At 42.4% G+C, this 25,078-nt stretch overlaps 1 protein-coding gene across 1 annotated transcript; it reads right to left on the minus strand.

Annotated features, from left to right (window-relative positions):
• Positions 1–22,348: 22,348 nt before the first annotated feature.
• LOC109417029 (uncharacterized) lies at positions 22,349–23,862 on the minus strand. The gene is made up of 3 exons (XM_062851127.1): positions 23,543–23,862; positions 23,271–23,470; positions 22,349–23,185 (listed from the first exon to the last, which is right to left on the minus strand). The coding sequence occupies exons 1-3, from the start codon at positions 23,859–23,861 to the stop codon at positions 22,400–22,402; spliced, it is 1,305 nt and encodes a 434-aa protein (XP_062707111.1). The 5' UTR covers position 23,862; the 3' UTR covers positions 22,349–22,399.
• Between the last annotated feature and the right edge of the window lie 1,216 nt (positions 23,863–25,078).

A 25,078-nucleotide genomic window follows, 5' to 3' on the forward strand; every position in this document is an offset into this window, starting at 1 on the left:
AACTCAGCTTCTCCGCGACCGAGCTGCTTGCGCTGCCAAGCTCCTCCTGACACCGAGCTTCTTCCGACACCGAGTTGTTCTCAGCACAGATCCTTCAAGATACGAGTTGATTCCCTCACTGACAGTTGACATTTGATCGGATATTGGTCTCCTAAACGTCTCTTGGACGTCGAATTTTGATCTCCATGCTTCCCGAACTACCGAACAGCAGTGCGTCTCTGGGCCCATAACCTGTTCAAAGGAATGATACGTGCAGCAAGAAGTGATTACGAGTGAGCGCATCTTGATCGGCTGCTTCTAAGGGTACGTACGTAGGTCAGTGGACGACTGTTAACGATACCTGTTCTGCTTCGAGCATTATGGTTTCGAATACCTCGTCACTCGGATGATGCGAACTGTCGGATTTCACCATCCGCTTCCACGGTCTTCCCATATACAGGGCTGCAGGAACGTTGAAATGCGACTGCGTACGGAGCGTTTCAAGGAGTTTCAATGCGTTTCAGAGGGTCTCATTGCATTTTAGAAAGTTTGAGGGGGCTTAAGGGGCTCATAGGTGAATTTCACGGAGGTTTCATGAGGGTTCTAAAGCATTTCAAGGCGTTTCAATGCGTTTCAGGAGGTTCCCCAGGGGTTTTAGGGGGCTTCAGAGGATAGCAGGTAAGTTTTACGGAGGGTTAATAGGGATTTCAGGGGCGTTTCAAGGCGATTCAATGCGTTTCCGGAGATTTCATAGAGGTTTTAGGGGGCTTCACAGGCTCCTTCAGAGGCTGATTACCTGCGGTTGTGTGAGTATGAACCTTAGTCGCAAATCTCTTAGAGACAACCAAATACGTTATTAGATCCGATGACCTATACTCAAGGAAGTTCTTGGAGATCCTCAAACTGGCAATGGACTTGATAGCTACATGAGGTTGTGTTAACATAAATTTCATTCATGATGCTCCAATAGATTTACGCTTGTAGATCAGATGGCATTAACTCCAGGATGTTCTCGGATACTCCTATACAATCATAGAACTCATTACTCGGTATAATAAAGATGCCTGAGGTAGTGTCATCATAAACCTCGTTCATAACGCTCTTAGATACAACTTGTAGCCCTCGTAGGTTCGATGACCTATACTCAAAGGGAGTTCTTGGAGACCCATAAGGAATCTTCGTACTCATAACTTGGTAGATGATGATTATCTGAGATTGCGTGAATATGAACCTTATTCGTAAATTTCCTAGAGACAACCAAATACGTTAGTAGAACCGATGGCCAATACTCAAGGAAGTTCTTGGAAATCCTTAAATTGACAACGAACTCACCACTTGACAGCACATAGTTGCATGAGGCTATGCGAGTCTAAATTTAATTCATAACACTCCAATAGATCACTGATTACGTTTGCAGATCAGATGGCCTTAACTCGAGGGAATTCTCGGATATGCTATACAATCATAGAACCAACCACTTGATAGAACATAGATGCCTGGGGCAGTGTGAGTATAAACCTCTATGTTAATGCTCTTAGATACAACTAGTAGCCCTCGTAGATTCGATGACCTATACTCAAGGGAGTTCTTGGAGATCCTCAAACTGACAACGAACTCACCACTTGACAACATATAGCAACATGAGGCTGTGTAAGCATAAATTTCATTCATAATGCTCCTATAGTTCACTGACTACTGAAATGGAGGTTTCAGTGTAGTCAACGCCAACGTACGTAAACGTACGGATAAAGGGAGTTAGACGAACCTTTGGAAGCGGTCCCATAATCCTGGCTGCTTCGCGATAGGCTCGTCCCAGTTTGTACCTGTTCTCCAAATCTCCTGCATCTGTATTTATCTTCCCTTGAACTATCCATATGGCCTACTTCTTTCTCTGATGCCTTACTGATGTACTACTGCTTTTGCTCTTAACTGTTGATCTGCTCGTTCACCCTTCTGACAACTCTCAACTGACAACTCCCAGGTCATTTTGACAGATGTAACATGAGCATGAAAAGGACGGTAACAAGATCGATAAAGTAGATTATATGATCCGTCTTTTTCGTGTATGTGTGTGGTTTCTCAAAATGACCTGAGAATGAGTTAACTACATCGGCTGTTTTCCTGCTCTCCGCATCGACCAATGTGGCGCTAGCTTCTATGCGCGAAAAATCACTAAAAGTAAATCGCAAAAATATTGTATAGCATCTAAAGGCAAATTTATCGAAGTGGAACACATTATTCGAAAAAATATTTGGTAGTGGTTGTGCACAATGATGACTACCATTAAACCTACCAAATATTTTTTCAATAAAAGCTTTCTATTTAAAGTAATTCAAGTTTAGATGCTTTTCACCATACAAAATAAAATGGATTTACTCCTGCTGATCAACTGTGGGTGTGCGCCAAGCGGGTAGTCTATTGTCAAACATTGTCATGGCTACCTTTGTTGGTGTAATGAAGAATGTCCCAAGTTGCAGTTATCCACCGCCTCCTGTGTTCCTAATACAATTGCATGCACCAGCGCAAACAGCCTATTTCTGGAGAGCCAGAGCTGCGCGCGCGTTTGCGTCTTGTTGATGAATTTCAGGCGACGCGGACGAAGAAATCATTGCTGCTGTAATCGCCGTCGTCGTCGTCGTCGTCAATCACGTGGCGCTTGTTTTGGGGGGAACGTCTCGCTCCTGATATTACCAAGTGTCCGAATCAACATCAGGTCAGGTATGCAAATTTATTAGGTAAACAAGGCACAACACACCCCGCGTCGTATATCGAATCGAATCGCAGTAGGTTGTGCTTTCTAATGTTCGCTACTTAAATATCATGATGATACTAGCATCAAATGGTTGCCATTCATTAGCTCTTCTTCGTCTCTTTTTTTTTTTTGATTGACTTGAAGATATACTGTGTTTGTTTACCAGAACATCAGATATTCCCATGGCTACACAATTCAGATTTCTGTTGTTGTTCACGTAAGAATCGTCAAAGAATTTGTTCCTAACTCTCCGTTACGCCCTTTTGATAATCAGTCCGATAATTAGCTGAAACCATGCATAGTCAAATTTGGTCAAACGGCGGCGTGCACCATAAAAGAGGAATTTTTGGCATGTGCTGTGGCGTTGTGGTAATGTGCGCAGCGATAATGATCTTCTTCTTGCTCGAAGTCCAGGTTTTACGGCCCAACAAAAATCTGGTGACTTCTTCTATTGGATTCAATGTATGACGGTTGAAAACTTCCGTGCTATTTGATTTCATAAGTCTGTACTCACTAGCCTACTACGAGGACTCGGAGTGTTGATAAGAATCGACTGATAACGATCTGCGCGCGCTACTTGAGCGTCTCATACGTCCGTCGAAAAATATCACGAGAAAAGCGTGGCCGACTAGATGCGCCATGTGCTCTCCACGGCGTACCTAGGGAGCATCCATTAAGTACGTCACGCTAAAATTGATAATTTTCGACCCCCCTCCCCCCTTCGTACGGGTTTTCCTATACCTTATACATTGCTTGTCACACTTTCACAAAACCCACCCTCCCCCCTCTAAGCGTGACGTACTTAATGGATGCCCCCCTAGTTGAATTACTAATTTGTGCCGCTTATGGCCCCTTAGCGTGTCATCGCAAAATGGCTTCTTCAAAATCATTGACCGAAATCAACTTTACACAACATTGCACCAATCTACACTTATCTTATTCTATAAAATAATCAATTTCACGCGAGATATTCAGCATAAAAATGTACTCACACTACTTCAAATACAAGCCTCTTTCCAAGTAATCACGATTTCTAAGCATTAGTTCACTCGAAAGTAGCAATTTTTAACGATTTGTTTCGACTGCACTGAAACTGTGGTTGGCGGTGTTTACCACCCACCGCAGTACCAACGACGACGGCGGCAGCCCGGTGGTGTCTTTTGGCGCGCACAATCATCGATCATTGCATGTGATCATCATTGCAGTGATGTCGATCCTGCTGGCCAAAGCATCAATGAAATTGATCGAAATCAATTAAAAAATCCAGTCAAACACTTTGGTTATGCGTCATAAAATCAAAAATAATTTGTGGGGTGATTGTTTTTTAACTTTTTTACCACAATTGTTAGAGAAATAAACAAAGCATTATAATTTACGAAATCTTCACCAAGCGGTCCGCCAGCACTGCTGTTGCAGCAAACATAAACAGTGGGAGAGCGTACCAAAATAATTCGATCATTTCTAGCTTGTTACATAAAAAATCTATCATTTTTCGTGACATTTGGATATGTTTCCTTGTTATTCATTGAAGTAGAGTAGTTTACTGCTTGAGTTGCTTTCAAATGATTCATATTCTCGAAATGTTTACATTGGAGGTACCGAGACAAAGAGGTGATATTTTTTATGGAATTGGTATTGCCCATTGCACGGTGACGTCATCAAGAAATCGCTCTCTTTCTCTCCTACGGGAAATTAGAAAACAACAGGACCAACACCTGTCAAATTTGACAGGTACTGGTCCTGTTGTTTTCAAACTCTCTGAAGGAGCAAAAGAGATAGAATTTCGCCGTGAGGTGGTCTATAGAAAGGCTTCACAACTACTATCGTGCTTGATGATTGTTTGGAATAAGAATCAAATAAGAAGAGTAAAATTTGAGCTGACACGCTAAGGGGCCTTATCGCCGATTTGCAGTCCTCGACCGACACCGGTAGAGAATAAAAAAAATAAAAACAAAGCCATGTGTTTGTTTTGGCTGGGCGTCTTTCGGTCAACACGCGGGGGGTCAAAATGATTTGCTGCATTAGGGAACGTTCAAAAATTACGTCCAACTTTTGGGGGAGGGGGGGGGGTCTAAAAAAGTGTGACAGTACGTGTATAGGGTATAGGGAAATTGCGTGACAGAGGGGGGAGGGGGGGTCTAGAAATCCCGAAAAACGATGGACGTAATTTTTGAATCTTCCAGTATAGAGTATGTCATGATAATTGGCTTCTTTAACGGTGTTGAGATAATTCGATATAAGCTATTTTACGAGACGTTTCAGAACAGCTGATCGCAGCAGCGGCGTCAACTGACAGAAGTCCCCGCACGTTTGTTTTGCTGGAATTTCGTGTAATTTTTGAAAAGGTACTAGTTCGACAAATTGGAGATATTAGAAATTTGTACAAAAAAAGGCTCAAAAGCAGTCGAAGAAGCAATACGAAACTCAATAATTTATCAGGTATTTTTTTCGTTGTGAATGACTCGTTTAGAGCTGAAAAGAATTTGAATAAAAAAATTTCATTTTTGTTTTAGCCTGTTTGAAAAACTACGCTTGGCTTGCGCGCAGTCATTAACCATCATCAATCGGATGATGATTGGAAACGTAAACATCAGAGCGCGGAGTTCTGTCTTTTGACTAGCCTCATAAAATAGACTATTCTAAATCTGCGTGTCAAACTGAGCCGAAATCCAAATTTTCATGAATTTTGAAGCCCGGGAACCTATTTAAAAATCAATTTGAAGTTTGTATGAGAGCGATTTGTCGAATCACTCCTCGTCGGATTTTGTACTGGACAGAGCTGTCAAACAGTTGCCCAGCTGTCAAAAGGTGATTTCAAAAAATTGCTTTGATATTGATTTTAGGTTCTAAAAATCTGAAAAAAATCATAGTGGCTCAGAAAAACGTGCTCTTTTGTATAAAAGCAAAAAATCAATATATTTTCTAAAATTTCAAAACCCAATTGCAAATAGGGTTCTGAAGTCCTACACACTCAAAACAGATTTGCGGGCTCGGCAAAAACGCGCACAGCCGTCTGCTCAGTAAAACTATCAGCTGATATCCCAGCAAAAAGTGACATTTGTTAGCTGACTCTCAGCAAAACGATTGCCGAAGCTCGGCAATGAACCACAGACAAACAGACGTAACACCTTGAACGATTTTCATGGAAATCCATCGCCCAGTTCACACTACCATCATCTGGTGGAAAAGTTGCACGAATCACTGTTTTGTGCAATATCGTGAACAGAAGGCGCTAGTGTGAAACGTCAAATGCATAGAAAAACGATGCGCGCGCCTCTGGTTGTGAAAGCCACAACTATGAAAATTTAAAATGATCGTTAAAAGCGTGGTCGATGAAAATTTTTCAAGGTCTGCGAATGAACTGTCAAAATTGCTGAGATCTCAGCAAAATTGTTGTTTGCTGATTACTCGGCTGTGCAAATCTCGGCAAAAGAATGGAAAAATGCTGATATCCCGGCAATCTGAATTAAGTGTGTATCTGCTCTGCCTCTTCTCTACTCTGCCTGTGCTCTGCTCTGCCTCTGCTCTGCTCTGCCTCTGCTCTGCCTCTGCTCTGCCTCTGCTCTGCCTCTGCTCCGCCTCTGCTCTGCTCTACTCATTTTGAGATTAGGATCGTTGGTGTAATAAAGTATGCCGATTAGAATACCATACTAGATCGTCTTATTCTATAAAAGCGAGATTTCGTTCTCAATTTTAGGACCCTATTGTGATAATGTGGGGATATTCATTGTCAGATCAGGTTTCAGAGACGTTTTCGGAGGGCTGAGGGGGGTTTCCAAGGCATTGCAGCGAGTTTCAGGGCATGTTCGACGGGTTTTGATGGCATTTTTGGCTGTTTCGGAGGGTCTCAGGATATGATGGGGTTGTATGAAGATTTCGATGGCATTTCAGGAAGCTTCAGATGCGGTGGTTTTGGACGGTCAAAGGCGCGTCTTTGTGATCTGTGGATATTTAAGATGATTTTGGAGGTATATCAAGAAGTTTCATATGATTTATAGTGGGTTTCAGGTACGTGGACATGGACTCCATCATGGGGAATTTCGAAGGCATTTCAGGAAGTTTCAAAGAGACCCCTTCACAAAAAGCGTTGGACCAACCTAACGGTTATCGATGGTAACTCACCGGAATAATCTGTTCCCATCTTAGCAAACCGCATCCCTCCCGATAACGGGAACTGGGTAGCGGATAAGGCCAAGCTAGCGGCGATCTGTACAACCGGTCGTTTTCCGGTCCAGCAAATAGTTTCCACATCGCACGAGGGCTTCGTAATAGCGAAGATCAACGGGGTATACTACTGCAGTTGTTATGCCCCTCCCAGGTGGACGATAGACCAGTTCTCGTCTATGCTGGAATCGTTAACAAGCGCAATGGTGGGATTGAGTCCCGTGGTCATCGGTGGAGACTTCAACGCCTGGGCGATTGAGTGGGGTAGCCGCTTGACTAACGCGAGAGGTTGAGCCTTACTCGAAGCTATGGCTAGACTAAACGTAGATGTCGCGAACGTAGGCGACAAAAAAACCTACAGTAGGAATGGTGCAGAGTCCATCATTGATGTGACCTTCTGGAGCCCGGGTCTAAACCCTAGCTCGGACTGGAGGGTCGACGATGGATACACGCATAGTGACCATCTGGCGATTCGATACAGAGTGGAACACGGAGGAAGACGGCCACCGTCATCGGGGATGGCTGACCTCGCGATTCGATAAGCCGGCATTTGTGGAGCGATTGTTTATGGAGAGTAACACCGACGATCTATCCAGCGATGATCTAGTCGGAACCCTAAGCCGTGCACGTGACGCCGCTATGCCAAGGCGATCCCTACCCAGAAATGGACGCAAACCGGTGTACTGGTGGTGTCCAGAAATCGCAGAACTCCGCGCATCCTGTTTAAGAGCTAGAAGGAGGATGCAAAGGGCTCGTACCGATGAGGATAGAATTGAACGAAGCGAGGCCTACAGGGCGGCTAAACTGGCACTGAATAAAGAGATTAAGACTCGTAAGCGGGCGTGCTTCGAAAATCTCTGCCAGGCAGCCAACACGACCCCATGGGGTGATGCCTACAGAGTAGTCATGGCCAAAACGAAGGGCGCGTCAGCACCCCCAGAACGCTCCCCACGATACAAGACCATGGGCCCCCGTTCCCTATAGCCAAACCGGCCATAGCGAGGTAGCCCCGGTGACGAACGACGAACTCATTGCAATAGCAAAGTCGCTTAAGTTGAACAAGGCTCCGGGTTCGGATGGTATCCCGACATTAGCCATCAAGACGGCCATCGAGGCTAAGCCTGACATGTTCAGAATGGCTATGCAGATGTGCCTAGACAGAGGCGAATTTCCGGAGAGGTGGAAAAGGCAAAGATTGGTTCTACTGCCCAAACCCGGGAAGCCACCTGGCGACCCGTCGGCATACAGACCTATCTGCCTGCTGGACACCGCCGGAAAACTGTTGGAACTGATCATTCTGTCGAGGCTGATGGTCTATACCGAGAAACCCGATGACTCTGGTCTCTCGGATAACCAGTTCGGCTTCCGGAAGGGTCGATCGACGGTGGACGCTATTAGGGCTGTAACCAAAACGGCCGAAATAGCGCTCCAAAAGAAGCGAACAGGAATCCGCTATTGCGCGGTCGTCACGCTGGACGTTAAGAATGCGTTCAACAGCGTCAGCTGGACCGCCATTGAGTGCGCAATACACCACCTAGGAGTCCCGGTTAGCCTATGCCGGATATTGGAGAGCTGCTTCCAGAATAGAGTGCTAATTTATGACACCGAGGAAGGCGAGCGGAGCTACAAAATCACCGCAGGGGTCCATCTTGGGCCCGGTACTATGGAACGCGGCGTATGATGGCGTATTGAGGCTCAAACTTCCACCGGGCGTAAAGCTGGTCGGCTTCGCCGATGATATTACCCTCGTGGTATACGGCGAGTCGATAGAGGAAGTGGAACTGACAGCAACTCACGCAATTGGCATAGTGGAGGATTGGATGAGGTCGAGACATTTGGCACTCGCGCACCACAAAACGGAGGTGGTGGTGGTAAACAACCGCAAGTCTGAACAGCAGGCAGTGGTCACCACAGGTGGATGCACGATCAACTCTAAGCGCTCACTGAAGCAATTGGGGGTCATGATCGACGATAAGCTGAAATTCGGAAGCCACGTAGAATATGCCTGCAAAAGGGCAAGCATGGCGATAATGGCATTGTCAAAGATAATGTCAAACAGCTCGGCAATAGTCTCGAGTAAGCGTAAGCTGCTTGCGGCAGTAGCGGTCTCCATACTACGGTATGGCGCCGCTGCATGGTCGAAGGCGCTAGTGGTTAACCGAAACGTGAAGCGACTTGAGAGTACCCACAGGCTGATGTGCCTTAGGGTGGTGAGCGCATACCGCACGGTCTCAAAGGACGCGGTATGTGTGCTAGCGGGCATGATGCCCATAGCTTTAGTGGTGGCAGAGGATGAAGAATGCTTCGAGCGACGCGGCATAAGAGGCGCGAGGCGTATCGTCAGAACCTCGTCTATGCTGAAGTGGCAGAGCGAATGGGATTCCTCCAGCAAGGGTAGATGGACACACAGGCTCATACCGAGTGTGTCCAAGTGGACGAGCAGGCCCCATGGCGAGGTGAATTTTCACTTGACTCAATTTCTGTCAGGCCATGGGTGCTTTAGGTGGTATCTGCACAGATTCGGACACGCAGGCTCTCCCGCATGTCCGGAGTGTGCAGACTGCGACGAGACCGCGGAGCATGTGCTCTTTGAATGTCCACGTTTCGTGGAGCAAAGGTCGAGTATGCAGGAGGTATGCGGTAGAGATATCACGCCTGACAACATTGCACAATGGTCCGAGGACCAACATTAAGTGGAAAAAATTAATAACTCAAAAACCATGATAGAGTCTTCATGTCTTCTAGACATTTGCTCGTGAGTCCAAGCCGCGTTATATGCAAAAGTGTCCTAAACGCCAAATCTTAAAATACTTCATATTTCAGCACCTAACTTTTTTATTTCAAAAGATATCGAAATAAAATGTTCTGCAAAGTTGAAGAAGGTAAAAACCCCGACAACTTTCTCGAAGAGCAGTTTTTTCTATCTCTTCAATCTGAGGAGATATAACTTGTTGAAGAAATAAAAAGTCCGAAATCGGTTTTTTTTTGTCATATGTCAAAAACTATCATTTTTTCAAGCCTATTATGTTCAGAGCAATTGTACATATTGCCAAAATACACATTTCGTCAGAAGACATCAAAGCTGTACGATGTTTCTATCAAAAGATATAAGTATTTTTGTACTTTTTTAAGCCAATTTTTCTAGCGTAACATTTGAAAAAGGCGCAAGTGAATCTTTAATTTTCTCCCACCACCGGTATGACAAAAACTGCATTTTAACAAATTTTGGAGAGGGTGTTTTTTTGTTTTGCGTTTTAAATGTGATTTGACTATGACCGTATTTTAGGCATCAAATTCACGAAAAATGACATCCATAATGTCCGAGTTCAACATCTACTCGTGTTTCAAGATCACTTATCTTAAACATTCGAGTAGCGATGAACCCAATGTTGTCTTTTTTGTTTTGTTTTGTTCCTTTGTGTAAGTGAGCAAAAATATAAAACAAATTCCCTATAGTTTTTCGATTTCTTAATTCATCAGATATATGCATCTGGTGATCGTATGCAAATTTTAAATTGAATTGTGGACCGTCCAGTTTTATATGTTTGACATATATTATGAAAGGCCTTTGATCCTAGGATAGGATGCGACACGTAGTCAGTCAATTTGAGACCAATTTGCTGTCAAACGGAGACCAGTCGCTGATTGGTCGGAATTGATATCCATTTGCTGCGATCATATCGCTTTGTTGTTGGCTTGGCCGTGTTGCTAGTTTGTAGGTTTATGCAATGGTTTATTGCAATGGTCTGGTGCCAAGCTCGGTGCCAAGATGGCAGGAATGGCTGAACCACAGACAAACAGACGTAACAGCTTGAACGATTTTCATGGAAATCCATCGCCCAGTTCACACTACCATCACCTGGTGGAAAAGTTGCACGAATCACTGTGTTGTGCCATATCGTCAACAGAAGGCGCTAGTGTGAAACGTCTAACGCATAGAAAAACGATGCGCGCGCATCTGGTCGTGAAATCTACAACTATAAAAATTTAAAATGATCGTTAAAAGCGTGGTCGATGGAAATTTCGCAAGTGTTACGTCTGTTTGTCTGTAGCTGAACTAAACTTCAAGACTCGGAGAAATTCGACTACCGCGGTACTATTATCCGGCGGTGCCATCATTTGGTGATGTGGAGCTGCACGCCTTTTCCGACGCGAGTGACAAGGCTTATGCATGCGTGATCTACAGAGAATGGCTATCCGTAGTGCAGCATGACCGACAACGGGACGAACTTTTCCGGTGCCGACCAAGAACTGAAATCACTCGTGAAGTCACTGGACCAGCCGTAGATCGAGGAGTCACTAAGCGTAAGAGGTGTGCGATTGGTCCGTTCCGTTAAATCGGCACTTGGTGCGATGCTACGGGACCGACACCCTACCGACTGTAATGTATTGGATTTTCGGATTCACTACTAACAGAGCGCGATGTTGTAGGTTTAAGCACAAGATCAAAACTGAATCGTTTATTGCTTATAACTATTCGATTGCCCTCGGGGCACTCATTTCCACTAATGAACTTCGAGAATACAAATCTGGACGAACATTTGAAAAGGGCCTATCTGCTTTGCGTAAACAAACATGTTTTTGTCTCTGTAGGGCCCATCTGCATCCACCCACGCACATCAACACCCTTATCAGAAAGAGTGTTCTTCAAGCTATCTGTTAAGGGTGTTGATGTGCGTGGGTGGATGCAGATGGGCCCTGCAGAGACAGAAACATGTTTGTTTACAAAAAGCAGATAGGCCCTTTTCAAATGTTCGTCCAGAAATGTAAAAGGAATTCGCACTGAGGTAGAATTCATGGATACTATACCGACTTGGTGCTACGGACAGCGATGTGTGAGGCGATGAACACCGTCAACAATCGACCGTTGACGCACGTTGCAGATGATCCCCAGGATCTAGAACCGTTAACACCTAACATACTGTTGCTCGGACGGAACACGTGATCCAATTCGACCACGATTTTGACGAACGTAACCTGGATTGTAGTGCCGCTTACAAACATTCGCAGAGTAGAGTAGAGAAATCGACGTACAAGGGAACGTTCAAAAATTACGTCCAACATTTGGGGGAGGGGGGGGGGTCTAGAAAAGTGTGACAGTACGTGTATTAGGTATAGGAAAATTGCGTGACAGAGGGGGGGTAGGAGGGGGGTCTAGAAATCCCAAAAATCGTGGACGTAATATTTGAATCTTCCCCAAGAGGCCGGCCACTAAAATAGTGTTACTGCAATCAGTTCGCTTTCTGGCCCGGAGAATGTTGCGAACAGTAAGTATAAGCAGCACGAGCATTTTTGCTCGGGCACCGCCGACGCCCGACGTCGCGACCATGTGAGTATGGGTTGCCGTGGCAACGTTAGTAGACACCACGCGCACTCTAATCGCAGCAGGCGGGTTGGCATTTTTGAATTGAGAGATGAGAAGTGAAAATTTGCTCGCGCAAGCACGGCAGGACGCGCCGTTAAATGAAAAATTGTTAGAATTTATAATTAACTTGTAAATGCTTGATATATAAATGATTCCAAATAAGTGCGTAAGTGGTCAATCGTCGAGAAACGAACCCCTGTACAGTAGTTTTGGTGACGTGACTGTAACGCAAGTGAGTTGGAACCTGATGAGCCGAAGCCGAACCTGGTGCTTCCCCCCCAAACACGCTGCCCAGAAGCCAAACGTCCGTCTACAGGTGAGCCCTTGACGATTGGGTTCAAGCGAACTGTCGTGTGGGGTATGAACAAAGCTGAGTAGCATTCCCCATGCGTGTATTTCCCCTAGCAAGCATCAGTGACAGCCAGCACCATGACGGGGTCGTCGTCAGTGTGATGCTGCCTCATTGACGAGTGGACTGTTGGCGGAGCAAGTCGCCATCACCGTGAGGTTCCGTATTATGCCAAGTGATTCTACTGCAGTTTGCTAAGATGGCTGGGAACGGATTGTTCCAGTGAGTTGCTCGGCATTCACATGTCGGAACATTTTTGGTCCTTCTTCCGTCCCGCAGGTGAGCCCTTGACGATTGAGATCGAGCGAACCTCCGGAACACAGATGGGGTCGAAGGTCGATAGTTGCGTTTACCATCGGATTGTCGAAGGAAAGCTCGTCGTTATAGCCATAGCCATATACGTGAACGATTGCCTCATTCTTTCGAATGATCGGTAGGTAGTGGCTAGTATCAAAGACTTGAGACGAGTTAAACAGATCGGGCGGCGTCGTGGCAAAACCAGTAGCACTATATAGACCAGCTATCCAGCAATTTACGAGCGCTAATGGCCGCCACAATTACGCTCACTTTTTGGTAGGGTTAAGCCGATCTGACGTTTGGCTTGTGTCGTTTGGCAGCTGGTCGATAAGATCGATAAGAAAACTTAAGTGAGCATGATCGCGGCGGCCATTAGCGCTCGTAAATTGCTGGATTGAATAAGTTCCCGAATAAAAATTTACATTGGCCTGACGTTAAATTTCGATGTATACATCAACATCAAGGTTTGATGTACTTCTGATGTTGAACATTAGAAAACATTACGATTCAGATGTGTTTATGCAAGGTAACATAATGTATACATCAGGAAATCAAACGTTTTTCTGATGTCAAGCATATAATCCGAAACATCAAAATCTGACGTTTTCAAATGTTTTTTGATGTGCAAAAAACATAAAACTCAAACGTTTTTCTTTTGTATGTTGATGTAGAATAACAATAGATTAGAACGTTTTCAGATGTTTAATGATGTGCAAAAACATTAGATTCAAACGTTTTTTTTATGTAGGTAGATGTAAAAAAACATTAGAATCATACGTTTGCTGATGTATTTATATTAATGTAAATTAAGACATCAGATTTAGATGTTTTCAGATGTTTTATGGTGTGCAAATACGTTAGATGCAAACGTATTTCTGATGTATGTTGATGTAAAAAACATTCGATTCAGACTTTTCCTGATGTATGTTGACGTAAATTCAGACATTAATTTAAAACGTTTTTAGATGTTTTATGATGTAGAAAAACATTAAATTCAAACGTTTTTCTGATGTATTTTTATGTAAAAAACATTTAAATCATACGTTTGCTGATGTATATTGATGTAAATTAAGACATCAGATTTAGATGTTTTCAGATGTTTTATGGTGTGCAAATACATTAGATTCAAACGTATTTCTGATGTGTGTTGATGTTAAAAACATTAGATTTAGACGTTTCCTGATGTGTGTTGACGTCAATTCGGATATTTGTTTTAGACGTTTTTAGATGTTTTATGATGTGCAAATACATTAGATTCAAACGTATTTCTGATGTATGTTGATGTAAAAAACATTAGATTCAGACGTTTCCTGATGTATGTTGACGTAAATTCAGACATTAATTTAAAACGTTTTTAGATGTTTTATGATGTGCAAATAGATTAGATTCAAACGTATTTCTGATGTATGTTGATGTGAAAACATTAGATTTAGACGTTTTCCTACGTTTTTGATGTACATAACCATTTGATAGCAAGATTGATACTCATATTTGCAAAAAAAAAACAATATTTGAACGTTTTATGATGTTTCTAGATTACTCCAAATACCACAGTTATAGTGCGATTGATAGATATTGATAGATTGAAGTTATAATCTTAAATACTCGTTTTCCTTTCGATAGTCCGTCTAGAATGTCTTAGTAATGTATACATTTTGATCATAGCAATAGCTCCCGTGCCCCATCAGTCAGTTAACTGACCTCAGCTTACCTAACATCATATGTGGCAACTCTTTAAGCGACATATTGGAACTAGTGCCGAGAACGCGAAGAGTCGTTAGACCACTGATGTAGGCGCCAAATCATGGGTGACGAATTTTACGGCGTGCTTGATCAAATTTGTAGCATTTTACACATTCTATTGGATAACAAGAGAAATTCGAATAGTTAACAAAAACTTCTCATCAATATACCTATTGTCTACACCTCTAACTACATAGCACATTACCTAACTTCCGACATGATAGATTGAAGTTATATTCTGAAAATACTCGTTTTCCTTTCGATAGTCCGTCTAGAATGTCTTAGTAATGTATACATTTTGATCATAGCAATAGCTCCCGTGCCCCATCAGTCAGTTAACTGACCTCGGCTTACCTAACATCATATGTGGCAACTCTTTAAGCGACATATTGGAACTAGTGCCGAGAACGCGAAGAGTCGTTAGACCACTGATGTAGGCGCCAAATCATGGGTGACGAATTTTACGGCGTGCTTGATCAAATTTGTAGCATTTTACACATTCTATTGGATAACAAAAGAAATTCGAATAGTTAATAACAACTTCTCATCAATACAATGGTTAGTTTTGGACACCTACGAAAGATCTTGATGTAGATAGCTCTACGATCATAGGAGGTATACTCCAAAGGATACGTTTGGTGAACGTTGAGGCGCACACAATATTTTTTTTGTGTTGAGACAGCTGACTGCATAATTCGTCTATTTGTTTCTCCATATTGACCGCTGCAGAACTGGGTGGCCGAAAATCTGGAAAGGAAAACTATATCAACATATTTCATTGAATAAGCTATTCGTGATACGCTTGCAATGGTTATACACCTCACCAGGCACCTTACCATAGTTCCTGTATTATATAATAAACCTACCTGAATCCTCCCGAAACAATATTTCTTTTATCACTGAAAATTTTCGTTGCCTCGCTGAGTTGCATGACATTTTCTTCCAGCGAAGGCTTCCACGATACAGCAAATCGCTAAATTTCACACTAACACAGCAAGAAATCTGTCAACATTCACTTAATACACATGCATTTTCATCGAAATGCTCTACTTCCATGACAACATTGCACTCCCACAACAAACGGACGACCGGACTTTAACTATTCAAACAACCCTAAAAAATACAAACTTTCATATACCTAAAATAAATTCAAACTGAAATGTATGATTTTCTGTTTTCAAGCTCTCAACAAGAGGAAAGGAACGGGAAAATAAATTGCTTCGGTAAATGGTCATAAAAATCACCGAACCGTTAGGTAGTTTTGATGTTTTATGACAGATCGCAGATTACTGATCGTTCGGTATTTTTTTCGTTTACCGTTTGATCACTTTTCGCAGTTTTTGGCGCCTAATTTTTGAATATTCAACGACATGGTTGAACACAAACTTATAAAACAAGTACGACCACGGTTTTTATCAGTCAACGACGTTGAAACTTTTATTACAACTCATCAGGGGCAGCGAAACTAGTTTTGCCAAGCCAAAAAACCTCAAAAAAGCTGAAAAAAGCCCAAAAAAGTCGCTACAACCCGCAAAAGTTTTGCGGGTTTTACCGGGTTTTTTCGGCTTTTTTTGCGGTTTTTCGGCTTGGCAAAACAAGTGTCCCTCCCCCCGCAAATCATTTTATCACAATAAATGCCATTTGAAATAAAAAATGGCAGACAATTAAACGTTCCATAATAAATACAAAATTTCCCATAAATAATTCGAAAAGTCCCAGTGAAGAAACAGGGGTGTAAGCGGTAATAAATAACAAAAGTTCCATAAACAAATAAATAAATCAAAAGTTTCCATAAATAATTGATTTTTGAGCAATTAAAAACTCCAAAAGTGCAATGAATAAATCAACTGTTGCAATAAAAAAAGCCATTTTTCCCACCAAATAACTTCGAATTTTCCATAAATAAATTGGATTTTTCCATAATAAATTAGAAAATTCACAAAAAAAAAATATAGAAAAGGCAATAAAAAATTCAAAAAATGACGAAATTACCCATGAAAAACAAATAGAATATTCATGTGTTTGCTTGTTCATGGCTTTCGTGTCGGCGCGGAATATTTTCCTGCCGTACTTTACATTTCTTCAATTCACCTTTAAATAATCGATCTTTAAATTTTGTATAAAACTTTTATCTCAATTATTTCCATCATATTAGTTTTCTGATATTTCAGAATTTTCAAAGCATTATGGTAGAAAGAGTTGAGTGTCATGATCTATGCAAAACTTGAAACTGAAAACTTCTTATTTCCCCCTAAGGGTTATAGGGAGGAGCGGGACATTCGAGCCTACTCATCAGTGGAAAGGACTTGCTATGCTAATCGGTTTAGCATAGGGCATATACAAGTCTACTGGTAGACGTATCGCCCAGCGATTCAACGCAGATTGGCCACGGCCCGGGGGTGCGTTGATTATAACAGAATAACAGAATATGCTTATGCGTCATTTGAAAAAAGCAGTAATTTTTGTTTAAATTGTTCAAGCTCATTGACGTCAACATTAGTTTCAAAACTGATGAACCTTTACACCAAACTCTTTTGCTCCTAGACCCTAGCAATACACGGCGTTGCAGCCTAGCCATGCACGGATCAACTATTATGTATTCATCCCTAGAAAAACTTTAAAACATATTCAAATTAGTTCAATTGTCCTATCGGTCCTACCTAGATAAGCCATGTCATTTTCTCAAGCGTAGCCTAGAAATGTCAACCTAGTCATACATAAGTAACGTTGTTCAGTTAATAAAAAGCGGTCAGTTTTTTGCTAAAATGTCACGTCGAACGCATTGACGTCAACAATGCGTTTAAGTGTTCGCGCGTTAGCTTCGAATCTATCAGCACAATTAAGTGCTGCAAATCTCCTTCCCACTATTAATTCGTCGGTTGATTTTAATTGCTTTATTCAAAGAAAATATGACCAACATAGTCAAAATTCGAAAAAGCGACTATGACATTAACAAATTACTAATCAAAATCAACCGAGAAACGTGGGAGAGAAAGCCCAAACAACACTTCCAAGTCAGCTGGCCGTGAAAGATTAAAAAAAGTCACAAATCCTATAATACTTTTATTAGGATTTGTGACGATCATTACAACCTTCCCAAATCCAACCGACTCCGAACTATTGCTTGGGAATAGACTCTACGGAGCCCCGGCGGTTCCTCCGTATTTATCGAACATGTCTGATGCATATGATCAGCCATACTCCATCTGCAGCAGCCGGTTCGTGATGAACCGTTGGAGGCGCATTAAAGTGTTAAAAGGGTGATATGTTTCACTAAAGAACACTACATTACAATGATCAAAATGAAACTCATTCACTTTAATATGTACTGTCAACCCCTGCGAACTTGGCCAGGAATTTCTCAATATGCTCATTTTCAAATCCAAAATAAGTAGCCATTCTTACCGACAACCTAACGAGACTCGCGCAATTCAATTTCCCCCATGTCTTCATTGATGTACGAAATGGGCATGCTTGAGATTCATATGAACTCAGCCGATTATACCCTTTTTGGACAATGTTGGATACGTATGTAGTACATGGTTGACCTTACAACACATCACGGCGGGGGTTTGCCAATTAATACCAACCTTGAAACAAACTGGTCACCTATCGACAAACTGGATTCCGATTATAGCCTTGATGTTAATTGCGGCGTTGGCGACCTTCGGATGACACCTCTGTCATGGCATCAGCAAGCCATGTAATGTGCCGGGATTACTCTTGTAGCCATAACGGTCTGGGTGACCGGTTCACAGCCGGCGATGGTGACTTCGAGCACGGGGACACCTTCTCCTGGCAAATAATTGGGATCCGGGGAAAGTACATACGTTGACTGGGGCACCAAGTTCGAATTAAACCGGATCGGCGTTTTTGGAACTAGATTCTTTAGGAAGCTGCGGGAAGTACATTTCGTGGGTTCAATACGAAACGCCACACTCCGTGGTTCGTTTATCAAACAGAGGAAGACCTCTTGAACTATCCGCGATTCGTCACCTGCAGCTAAAATCCCCCGGTTCTGCATCTTTGGTTCGCACTGCTCAGGAGCTGAAACAAACAAAAATTATATTAGTCCTGTTCAACGACGTAGGTTGAACTTGCTCGAAGTTGCTGCATCCCGCTCTTACCCGTTTGATGACAAATGGGTGAGAGCAAGATGCAGCAACTTCGAGCAAGTTCAACCTGCGTCGTTGAACAGGACTATTTAGGTTATGACCGGATTGCACTGAATTGTTGGGAGAACTCACTGATGCTGCGGTCGCTGCAGTGACATGATTCGAAGCTACCGGGCCATATGAAAGCTTCGGAACATCCTTTGGGTTTCCCGCATCTGTGAATAAGAGCTGTTTAATTAGTTTAATGATAAAAATATTATAACGCAATAAAACTTGCCTTTAGAATGCAAAAATAAGAAACTTCTTTCGCCTGCAAACTATTTTGAAGATGGCTGCTTGCTTCACTTGCTCACCGACTGAGCTGACAACAACAAAGTTGGCCAGATTAATATTATGCATTGCAAGAAAAGTTATCGCGCAAAGTTGTGCGAAAACACTAAGATATGCGCGGTTGCATTTAATCGTTTTGGTGTCTTTCTGCGCGTTCAATCTTTAGCTAATTTTCGTACTTATTGTAAAAGACACAAACATGACATGATGTACTGGCGACGATCTAAGTACATACGATTTTGGACATTAAATAAAATTTATTGGACGCAAACATTTTTTGCGCGATAATCTACGGCAAAACGCGCAATACATTTATTTTTGCTGAGTAAAATTGCACATACAACATCGCTTCCCTGAAAATGACTTTTGAACGGCGTCGTGTTATTAGGTGGGTAAGGAACCAAGTTCATTTTCTGTAAACACGGCACCGCTCAAACGTCAAATTAGTGAGCTTAGCTCGATCCATTCTGATGATTGATTGAGGCATCAATGTGATGTTTGATTCTAATGCAACATTATTTTCATATGTCGCTAGATGTATGCTGATGTTCCAAGATTTCAAGTGAAGAACACTTGACATCAATATGAAGTTTAATTCTAATGTAACGTTTTATTCTGGTGTCGTTACATGTTTTCTGATGTTTCAAGTGAGCAACACTCGACATCAATATTATCGTCGCACCACCAAATCGAAGTCGTCGCAAGAAGCACATGCGAAGTTGCAGCTGCGAAGTAAATTTGAATCTATTTTTTCTGTTGCGCATCATTAAGCTAATTCAGAGCAACAATATGCACTAATCCAAATTGAGTTGCGACATTTCTAAAGGTTAAAAATCAATTTTCGCACGTTCGATCACTTTGTATTTCGACCAAAAGCATAATATGATATTCGATTCTAATGTAACATTACAATCATCTGTCGTTAGATGTATTCTGATGTTTCAAGTGAGCAACACTTAACAACAATATGACATTTAATTTTAATGTAACGTTTCATTCTAGTGCCGTTATATGTATTCTGATGTTTTAAGTGAGCAATACATGACATCAATATGATGTTTGATTTTAATGTTACATTACATTTATCTGTCGTTAGATGTACTCTGATGTATCAAGCGAGCAACAGTTGAAATCAATAAAACATTTGATTATGATGTAACATTAAAAGATTTTGTCTTTGGATGTTATTTGATGTTAAATTCAACATCACAATGAACTTTGATTTCAATGTTACATGTAAATCTTATGTATTACTGTGTACTTAAATGTTACATTGAAGTCTAAGTACATTAGGAGAACAACGACATACATCAAATGTTAAGGTTTTATAGATGTATGCTGATGTTTTCTACATTACAATTTCTATTCGGGTTCAACTTGACCGGCTGTCATACTGCTCCTGCTCCCCTCGGTGTGAACCAACGGCTCACAAAGGAAATGTTTCCTGCAAACGAAAAAGAAAAAAAGATGAAAGATGTTCCATTCCGAGAACCAGTCAGGGGACTATGCAATTTGTTGTGCAGTGTTCAAGATCGGACATGCGATAAGTTTGGATAGCAGTTGCAGTAATACTGTTCCAGCGCCCTGGACGGCGACCAAGCAGATACGACTGCGGTACCTGAGTGGTACGAAGCACGAGAAGCTTATACTTATGACACACATGTGATACAAGAATCACTGTACAATTGCGCTTGAAATGAGTGCCATACTGAAAATTCTCTCAGTTCAAGTCAGTCTTGTTAGAATTTTCTTGACACTGCGTACCGTTGTACAGAAATCACACTCGTATCACATGTCTGTCCGGGGTATTACGTACACAAGAGCCGGGGACACGAGACTCTACCCGTGGTGCGAACACTAAACGCAACACCAACATTTTTGTTCGGGCACTGGCGACGCCCGACGTGGACCCAACCGTCGCGACCACGTGAGCAGGTTGCCGTGGCAACGAAGCAAACCGCATAGCAGTAAACGGGTTCAAATTTGATTTTTTTTTCGGTAGAAGTGAAAATTTTCTCGTGCGAACCGTGCGAACAGGACGCACATGGTCGATTGTTAGAAATTCTAACTTAGAATAATGAATTAATTTGTAAACGCGTTTGTGTTAAATTAGATTAATAAATCAAATTACCTAAAATTGAATACGTAACTCGTAAATTATAAATAATTTTGGAAAAGTGGCTTTGGTGACTGAAGAATAAGTTTCAGTGCGGTCTTGAAAACGGTGGTTTGTCGTAATTGCGTGGCTGTGGTGCTAAAAGGCCATGGAAGGTGCAAAGATTTCCTGTTCGATCTTCATAGGACGATACGATGCTTTGGTGATCCGTTGTGACAACAAAAGCGCTATCAACTTGGCGGAGCGTGAACTCACAGCACGTAGCAAGCACATCGACATTATGCACCACTATGTTCGGGAACAGGTCGAATCTAAAGACATCGTTGGAAAACGAGGCGTCAGAAATCTGTACTAAAAGTAGCTTTTCGGTGACCGAACGCGAACAGTAGTTTGTTCGATTCGGTCAAAAGAAACGTGCTTTGTGTTTGGGGTCACCAGTTAGCCTTATGGTTGAGGTTATGGGTCGCCAATCCGGAGACAGCGGATTCGATTCCCGTTCCGGTCGGGAAAATTTTCTCGACTTCCTGGGCATAGTGTATCATTGTACTTGCCATGCTACACAATTTAAAAATTCATGCAATGGCAGGTAAAGAAAGCCCTTCAATTTATAAGTCGAAGAGAGGCAGGCCAAATTCCAATAATGTGAACGTCGAGCCATAAAGAAGAAGAAGAAACGTGCTTTGTCTGTGCATGGTTGTGGTAATGTTAGATTTTATCACGCCCTCCATTTCCATTGATTTGATGTTATATTTGAGGACAAGTGTTTCCCCTCTTCTTGAAGATGAATGTTGAAGGCGTGTTTTGCAACGTTAAAAATAGTGAAAATGCGTATAGATTTTGAAGAATATTTCAAAACATTTTTGAAAAGGGCGTGATAAAGTCGGAACAATACTGTAGTTGTTTTCTCCAACACACTACCTTGAGATCACAGAATCGTCCCACAGGTGAGCCCTCTGACGGTTTCGAGATCCAGCCAGAACCTTCTGAATTTCGCCATTCTTTGTATAAGACTAGATAAATTGAAACAGGTTTATGCGTTTTCAAACATGCTTTCCCATTATTGCTCTCGAAGAAGACAAACTGACTTCAATAATTAAACTATGGGAATTGTTCACTAATTAACAACTTCGTATGTTAATACAATTCATACAATTTGACGTAATATATCTAATTCAATTTCATACATCTATCAGTCCTCGCCCGGTTCGTCCTTGACCTGATCATACCGGAACGGTTTATCGATTCTGGGTCTCTTCTCCGGCAGTTCTTCCAATTCCTCTACGAGCAGGTGCGTGTCGTCCGCTTGCAGATTGCCAAAGTCCAACGCCGGTTCAAACTCCAGCTTCACCAGCTTGGCGTCCGCAGGGATCTCTGTATTCCCATCCGTGTAGAGTATTTCCACCTCGTCACCCGGATCCGACGGCAGCACCCGGCAATCCGTCGAAGTATGGACCACTTCTTCGCGTTCGCAGCTCAACCCGATCTGGTTGCTGCTGATAATCTGGAACCGCTGGTAGGTGTTTCCCTTCTGGATGTAGACAAGCTCGCCGTAGGCATTGCTCAGCACCCGCTCACTAGCGGGATCAATACTGCTGGAGGAAGCGGCTACCGGATTCTTTCCATAGCTGGCCACGGCGGCTATCTTGGGAGTGTGATTAACGGGAGCGACCTCCGCGAGAGACTGTCCTGGAGTGGGACTTTCTGTCAACAGTGCTTCCGACGTTGAAGGGTGTGACTTCATCTGGCCCTGGAGACTACTGTGAGGTATTATAGTAATGGAATCCTGCTCGGCACTTCGACGATCGTTCTCGCTTCTGGTTTTGGCGGGAGATTTAACGGTTTCCTTTTTTGGGGTCCATTTCTTGGTGAAAATGGCATCGTTTTTCCTATACTGATTCCGGATGCGCATTACGTAGTTTACTTTCGTCACACATGTTAGGCATATCAGGCGGGGCATGGAATCGTTTTTCGGGACCTGGGAAATAATACCGAATTCAAATTCAAGTAAAACGATCCACAACGACATGGCATAGAAAAGTATCCCGGATTAGGGAACATACCACCACGCCGAACACCTCCTCGATGTCCTTCGCGCTGGGCACCTCCGGGGCCGGCCAAACGGGATGAATCAGGTGGCAGTCACTTTTGATGCGTTCCAAGCACAACCGACAGACGGCATCCAGCGGGTCTTCCGGATCGATGGTTCTCCGAACGATGTTCCTATCTGGAACGGCGTCTAGTCTCATCTCTCTCGGGCTTCCTGCGAATCGAATATTTATACCGTTGTTCTGTTACTCGAGATCAGCGACCAATTCCCCCCACAGTTCCTTACCATTTCGTGCCTCAAACTGGGCCTCGGAGAAGTGCCGGCCGCAAGCGAACTGGTTCGGTCCTGCCCTGTGAACGAGCAGTCGCTGGCGCCATATCCGAAGCCGGAACGTTTGACTGGAGGATCCGGTTGGAAATGGGTAATGCTCATCGTGACGGTCTATTTCTTTTCCACAAAATATAGCTGCACATCGTTTGACCATCGTTGGGTACCTAGCAATCACGTATTTCAGAACTACTGGAAGAGATTCCGAGATTTCCTCACAACAAGCGACTGGGATCGTTTTGAAATTTGGCTTGTTGTTTTGGTTTAGCGTCATCATCCATCATTTCAATGATTGCAAGTGACATTTGCTGTACACGGTGACCATCAACGCACAAAGGGGATTCAAATGGTCAAAATTTAATATATAAATTCAAGTATTGCGGATTTTTAGAAAAAAATCCACTCTGCGGTAGCCGCCGAGTTCTACCGCAGCTGTCAAAGTTCTACCGCAGCCATGAAAATCATCCGATCATTGAAACTGAACGCCAAATCAAAGCATGCTTACAAGGTGAAATGCTCTGAAAAACAACAACAAACAACGATCATCGGCGTCGTATCCAAGACGTCGCATGGGTTGATCGATGATACCTAAGAGAAAATCAGTAGTCTGACAGCTACGGTAGCTTTTAATTCTACCGTAAAATGGAAAGTTTTCTCTAAATTAGCAATATTGTGCATTTAGACAAAAATTGTTGGCAGGTCGCTGACAAACTGGCAACTTTGCTCACTTCCGAAGTTATGATTTCATCAGAAATCGAATTCTAGCAACACTGTAGCTGATCAATCAAAACAAAAACAAACATTTCTGCATCTACCAAAATCGTAATCGGTGTCTGCTGCCGTAATAAACATTTTGTTCGTTTTAAATGAAAGCTATGGACGGAAGCCAGGACGGGACCACCGTAGGGAAGTCGGATGGAACACTTCAAGCATAACTTTTCAATCCGACGTAACTCGAGAATGTAAGCAAATCCGGGTTTACTGCTGCATGCATGATTCATAAAGCAAATTGAAGAATCCACATCACTGTTTGATGATTTATTGCTTAATTTGTTTAACTAAGCATATTTTTCGAAACGACGTATCTAACTATTTTGATGTTTACAACTTTACTGATAGATACACCGTTTTGATCGAGGGGGACGACTCTTCCCGATATCCTTGATTTTAAGCCAAAACCTACAAAAAATCACATTATTTTCATAATTTCAACAAAACTGAAGAAATTAACAGAAAATCGATCAAAATCAACCATATCCGAAATATCCGATAAAATCGATTATAATGTTGGCTTATCCACATAAAATCGAACAAAATCGATGCACATCCCTGAACAAAAATGTCAAATTTTCTCAATTTTGTTTTGTTCTCCTTGTTCTTCCGGTTGGAGCCGAGGTTGGAGCTTGTTTATAAACAACAGCTGTTCACAAATGTGACTGTTGTTTACATAGTCTACTCACTATTTTTATGCTCAGTATGATATTATATTGCAAA

The sequence above is a fragment of the Aedes albopictus genome, chromosome 1 (assembly GCF_035046485.1).
Source record: "Aedes albopictus strain Foshan chromosome 1, AalbF5, whole genome shotgun sequence".
Classification (NCBI taxonomy): domain Eukaryota; kingdom Metazoa; phylum Arthropoda; class Insecta; order Diptera; family Culicidae; genus Aedes; species Aedes albopictus.

Coding starts and splice junctions, on each gene's coding strand:
- LOC109417029 (XM_062851127.1), bottom strand. CDS start 23,861: ATGATGACGCTAAACCAAAACAACAAGCCAAATTTCAAAACGATCCCA. Junction 23,471..23,542: donor CCAGTTTGAGGCACGAAATG/GTAAGGAACTGT, acceptor TTCGATTCGCAG/GAAGCCCGAGAGAGATGAGA. Junction 23,186..23,270: donor AGGAGGTGTTCGGCGTGGTG/GTATGTTCCCTA, acceptor ATTATTTCCCAG/GTCCCGAAAAACGATTCCAT.